This window comes from Wolffia australiana, chromosome 1, assembly GCF_029677425.1.
Source record: "Wolffia australiana isolate 7733 chromosome 1, ASM2967742v1".
Lineage (NCBI taxonomy): Eukaryota > Viridiplantae > Streptophyta > Magnoliopsida > Alismatales > Araceae > Wolffia > Wolffia australiana.
In genome coordinates this window covers 13,085,803-13,092,121 of record NC_135835.1, presented here as the reverse complement: position 1 = coordinate 13,092,121, position 6,319 = coordinate 13,085,803, and the positions used below count along the sequence as shown (strand labels likewise).

General features: G+C 44.3%; 1 protein-coding gene across 1 annotated transcript; it reads right to left on the bottom strand.

The window, feature by feature from the left end:
• Positions 1-441: 441 nt before the first annotated feature.
• LOC144701223 (exocyst complex component EXO70H1-like) lies at positions 442-1,448 on the bottom strand. The gene is made up of 2 exons (XM_078573005.1): positions 673-1,448; positions 442-583 (listed from the first exon to the last, which is right to left on the bottom strand). The coding sequence occupies exons 1-2, from the start codon at positions 1,446-1,448 to the stop codon at positions 442-444; spliced, it is 918 nt and encodes a 305-aa protein (XP_078429131.1).
• Positions 1,449-6,319: the final 4,871 nt, after the last annotated feature.

Genomic DNA, 6,319 nt, shown 5'->3' with positions numbered 1-6,319 from the left:
AACAATCAGTTGAAACTGATGAAGTAAATCTACAAGAATGGTATAACTTGAGTATATTATATCATATCAATAGACCTTCTATATGAATATATCCAAGAAATATTGCTGCTGGCATAACTTGAGAAGAAGTTAATCATGCAACCGTTCCCTTAGCAACATGATAGCTTGACTCTAGGGCTACTATTAATGTTTGTATGCCTAAGATCATTGGGGATTCTGATTCTGATTTTGAAGGGTACGATTTGGGTTATATTTTCTGTCATCGAGAGGAGATATCATGGAGAAGTGCAAAGCAAACAATCATAATATCATTCGCTAAAGAAGGAGAATACATAGGATACTATGAGTCTTGAAATAATGGGAATTGGCTGAAGAACTTGGTCGCAAGCCTGATAGTTGTGGATGATATTGAGATACCGCTGGAGATCTAAGCCTGAGAGGTTAGTTTACCAACAACAACACGAGCTTAACAAAGTCAAAGCACATTGGCAACAAGTTGCTACTTGAGAGCGAAAGTGTATTGAATGGGCGGTTGTCTATCGAGCATACTGTGACAAACTCGAGACAGACACGGTACTCGGGCCTAAAGTAGCGTCACCAAAGAATAGGTCGGAAAAATAATTGGTGAGGTCGGGTGTAAACTGCAAGACAGAGGATAGTTCTCCTTCCCACCTCATGATCTTTTCAGCGGCCTGGAGCAAGCTTTTGTACGCAGGGATAACCTTACAGGAGACTGAAAGCTTGAGCTCGTCCCTCATCTGCTCGTCGGGCACTAGCCACGAGGTGTGCTCTTTGCAAGCGTCACAAAATGCCTGGTTAAAATGGCGTAAGGCATCCCTCGTCGCTGCAGCATCGCTCGGCATCGCTGGTGATGGAACTACCGCGGCAATGACCTTTCTCCACGCCAGACGCTCGTAGCTCGCGGCGTAACTTCTCACCTTGGACTCCTTCTTGACGACCCAATCCTCTCCGAGGACGTCTTTGAGCAGGCTTTGGCGGACCCTTTTAACAACGTACCGGAGATTGTTGGCGAGGAAGAGATAAGCCAGTGGGACCTCCCGATAGGCTTCGGCCTTGGTGTCGAGCTTGCAGAAGAGCACAAGAAGAAGCCAAGCGAACCTGGGCGAGACGGAGGAGATGAAGCTTTCTCCTCTGCGGTAAGCGGGAGATTGTGGCTCTGGTGTACCCACTTTCGTATTGAACAAGGGCTCGGGTACGGAATCAGGCACTTGGAGGGGCTGATCGACGTAAATATCCGAGAGGGCGTCTCCGTAGTCGGCCAGGAAGATGAGATAGTTCATGGTGTACAGCGTAAGAGGGTGAACCCCGCCGCCTTTGACTATAGCTTTGGATGCATCTTTGTGGATGGTGGCCTCAAAGTCAGAGAGAAGGGCGCGGACCGCCTCGGCTAGCCTCTTGAGGGAAGAACTGGCCTCGGCTAGTCTCATCGTCCTCAAGATCAGACATGGAGGTGATGGATTTCAACGAACGTAGTGATCGCTCAGAAACGGTGATCGATTCGAGGTCAAGACGATCGCGGTTCACAGAAAGGATCTGATAAAACTCCTTTTGGAGTCAACGCATCGCGGCCTTGATAAGCTTCTGGCCCCAGACAACGAACTGGTTGCCAGAAAGCGCAGAATCGGTCATAACTAAGTGCATAGTGTGTTGGAGATCGGCCACTGCGTGTAGAAGCTTCCGCCCCTCCTCGTGATTCTCGTGGAAGACGCTGGTTATCTTAGCGTAGGCTGACTCTTCGGGGTCCCATTTTACGATGATTCTCCTCTGTCGTAGCGGCGGAGACAATATGGTGTTCAGGCGTCCCCGGCGCCTTATTCTGCGATGTTTTGTTGCGGTGCCAGCATATCAACGGGGCGAGAAGGCAAAGGCGACGAATTCTATGGATGGGTGACATCTCTCCCTCAGGAAGGGTACCTATCGCCGTCTTGATCGATATAGGCAGAAGATAAAAACTGGGGAGGAATATTATGGAAGTCTTTCGTCTTGAGCAAGCGAAGTCATTCAAGATTGCAAGGGGTGTTTAAATAAGCTTTTTGATGCAATTCCGAAGCGGGATTGGCGAACGGGCCGTTGACTCGTGGAGCACTCATGAAACAGGCGTTCGGTTAACTATTTCGCGGGTTTTTGACAAGGGAATCGGACGTGGGGTACCATCTCTATCTCCCGCGGAAAATTTCAATTTGTCCGCGTTTAACGTGTCTCTGGAAAACCGTAATACTTGCCTTGGATGCATTGTTTGACAGCTCATAATTTCAAACTCTCATTGGTGTTAAGCGCTACAAAAATAAATACTTTTGTCTACCTGGCCACCCTTTATTGTGCGGCCTGTAATATCGTCTTCTCTCAATATCGATGGTCTAAGGTGCTTTGGTCTCCTCCAGATTCAGGGTCACGAGTTTGTCAATGATGTCTCAAACAATGCTACGTCATCATCTGCAAATTTAGCCATTGGAGAGCTCTCCCGCTTCGTCGTTCTTGGGAAGCTTACGATGTCCACGTCGCGGGCCGAGTAATGAATCAATGGGGCATAATTCCACGGTGCAATCTCCCTTTCCTCATATATGCTCTGCGTGTGGACTTTGCACAAATCCCAGGGGAAATGAGATTTGGCTGATGAAGTCGCAAAGATGAGGGGCCGTATAACGTGTAAGAACAAGTCCCATCCGTTTCAGTCGGGTTGGCTCCGGCTCCCCTATTTTTATCTCGTTTATTCAATTTGAAGGATCAGTATCTCCGAGACAATGGACTCAAATTTCACATCTCCTTTGATACCCTTAAAGATCTTGTGAATTGGTACTGTTGGCGAAAGAGAACTCTAGGGGCTAATCCCCAATAGTCCTTCATCTTGGAACGCAGTCGGAGGTCATTTAGGGATACGAGATTGTCAAGATGCCCAGCTGAGCAATTATCTTTAGGCAGTCAGGATCACCATACATATTTCCGATTTTCTTTCATATCCTGCCAGTCCTCCCATTAGACGATTAACTGAGAAATTTAGAGTATACTACGGATCGTTTTAGTTTAAGTGATGACTCTGGGTTAGAACCGTTGACTCCTTTCGTAAAAGTCCTTCGAACATGTTTATTACTTAATGGATTAATCTCTGTTCACCACTGATCATACAATCGTCTCTAAACCTTAATTAATGAGGTTCCTTCCCTACCAAAGACGAAGACATTAATAGACTGGCAGATAGATATATAGATGGACTGACAGAACGGTAGTCAGATAGATGGACGGATAGGTTGGCGGGCAGATAGGTTGATAGATTTTGAGAGTAAAAATATATTTTATGTTATCATTTGAGGTTGAGCTGATATTTTTATAGAGACGTGTACAAAAGGTTAGCGTTGTTCTCTCTCTTAAAATAGAGAATAAAAAACTAGTGTTATCATAGCTTTATGGGCATCAAGCGAACAACATGAAAACGTTCGATCTCTAAGGTCACTGTGTAACTCAGTGGTCGCCGCTCGCTGGGGTGAGCTGGACCGTCTAGTTTGGACGGTCTGAGCCAGGGCGGTACGGATATTTACGTTCGAAAAGAACGGAGTGAAAGTTTATCTGAATCTATGTGCTGGAGCTTTATCTCGTTAAAATGAAATGAAATAAAGGAACATGCCAGAGGGGCAATGCTCATCATTTATGTTACGTCCCCTCTCTACCCGAGAACATTCATTTGTTGAGACCTCGCGTAGTGTAGATCATGTTTTCCGTAGATAGATGTACGGTTAGAGAACAGCAGCATTCCTGCTCTGAAACCTAAGGTTTCTTAGCCACAGTTATCCCGCTATTTTCCTGAATGACGCAGTAGGCAGTCGCGCGCCTCTCATTAGTTGCTTTCAGAGTACATAACAATGGGCTGCAGAATACGGACGATGACAAGATCGTCTGGTGAGTGGTGAGGCATTTTCTGTACGGCTCAGCCACCGACTGAGGAATCAAACTTGATGACGGATCTATGACTTCATTGGGCCGAAGGAATATTCCATTTCGATCATGTTTTCATGTCAAATATGCTCGTTCCAGCACTGCCACATCCAGATGCGATTAATCATTCCTTATCATCTGGAAGTACGGTTTCTGCGAATGACTATAACGTTTGCCATAAGTCAAACTCACCCACGTTCCGGAATCTTTCGAAGTGTTAACAGGATAGATTGGTTTCATGCCGTAGGTCGTCGGCGAGGAAGGGCGGCGTAGTCGTTTGTAGATTCATCTCATTTCTATTTAGAACAGCCGAAAGTTACGGAAGCGAAAGGGAAGGTAAAGTATTTAAAATGACGTTGAGACTTTCCAGCCGTGGATTAATGAATGACAAGCAGTTGAGTTGCTTCGCTAAATTTTTGGAGACGGTTTTTGAAACTTTTGCGTGCGCCAGGTCCTTTTTGTCCTACTCTACGTTGTGATTGAGAAGTGCGTGACAGAGTGGCTATCGAGCTCACGGAAGGGACAACACTTAGTCCGCCCCTCCAAAATCTTCGACAGGAGTTGGGCGAAAGTCATACGTCTCTCTCACTCTCATGTTATATTTGTCTCTCTCTTGCACGCTTATCTTAATCATATATGCAAAGAATGAAAGCTTATCATAATTTATTGAATAATCAGAAACCACGGTACCGAAGGTCCTCGGGCATTCCTTTATCGTTATCATCTGACACAACGAAACTTCCCTACATGCATTTCTACGTTATCCAGTGTGCCCAAGTGCCCATAGAAGGATGACAGAAGTCCTCTAAGGCAAATTAGTATGTGTATTGTTAATGTAGTTAAAGATAAATTATTGGGAACTCAGGGGTCCCTTCACCGGCGAAGAAAAATGCACTGTGAAAAATGATGATTTGAGTTTTGATGGCGTTCCAACCTCGTTCTTTTAGTTCTCATGGAAGTCAGTTAATGGAGTCACACCCTTACTGGCATCAAGCAAACGAAATGAAATTGCCGACGTCAAAGGCCAGGATTTAATGTAGTGACCGGCTCTCGGTTGGCGCGACCTGAACAACCTAAGCCACCAATTGAGCAATCAAACTCGATGATGGATAGATGATAGTGATGCAAAGAGCGAATATCCCGTTTATATCCTATTTTCATGTAAAAAATGCTCGTTCCCGCTGTGCCGAACTACAGATGTACTGGACTGTTCTCTATCATATGGAATCAATGTAACCGTGGAGTCGTGCAGCTTTTGTTAAAGTCAAACAATTCACGGACGCACATGAGATAATCCTGTGTGAACTTCACTCGATTTTGGGTGAAAAATGTCAACGTGAGGGTTACAGATAACATGAGCGCAAAGAAACAATTAAACTCACCGTAAATAATTTTAGAAGTATTTTTCTTATTTTTTCTATATCCCTATTCATTATTCTCATGATCTCCATCCATGCGGTCAGGACTTCACGCTCCTCTTATTAGTTGCTTACAAAGTATAAGGCTTGGTTGCAGAATCTAGCAGATGGTAAGATCCTCTGTTGAGGTATTTTCTGTACGGCTGAGCCATCTTTTCCTTTTTTTTTTGTTTTCTTACTCGTCGCGACATTTTCTGCCATGCCAATTAAAAAATCAAATTTGATGATGGATAGATGATATTGATGCAAAGATCGAATATCCCCTTTCATGTCAAAGATACGCGTTCCTGCCGTGCCAAACTCCAGATGGAATGAACCAGTCACTATTGTATTGAATCTATGTTGTCGTGCAACTTTTGCTTAAGTAAAACATTAAGGGAAACGTGAGATATTAATGTGTAAACTTATCTCGATTTCGGGTGATAAATGTCAATGTGAAGGTTAGAGAAATAGAATTAGCTCAGAGCTAGAGTTTAACTTAGCATCTATAATTTTACGAGTAATTTTCTTTTTTTTTTCTATATCCCTCTACATGGTACTTCTGATGTCCATCCATGCCATCAGGACGTCACGCGTCTCTAATTAGTTACTTACAAAGTACAACAATTGGTTGCAGAATCTAGTAGACGGCAAGATCCTCTGTTGCGGTATTTTCTGTACGGCTGCGCCGTCTTTATCTATTTTCTATTGTTCCCTTCTTCGTCGCGTCATCATCTGCCCCGCCAATTAAGAAATCAAACTCAATGATGGATACATGATAGTGACGGAAAGAGAGAATATGCCGTGACGATCTTGATTTCATGTCAAAGATACTCGTTGCACCCGACCTAAACTCGAGCTGTAATGAACCATTCAATATTATATGGAATCTATGTTGCCGTGGAGTCGTGCAACTTTTGCTCAATGTCAAACATTTCACGGATACGCGTGAGAGACTATTGGGTGAACTTTAG

Coding starts and splice junctions, on each gene's coding strand:
- LOC144701223 (XM_078573005.1), bottom strand. CDS start 1,448: ATGAGACTAGCCGAGGCCAGTTCTTCCCTCAAGAGGCTAGCCGAGGCG. Junction 584..672: donor GCCGCTGAAAAGATCATGAG/GTGGGAAGGAGA, acceptor ACGCTACTTTAG/GCCCGAGTACCGTGTCTGTC.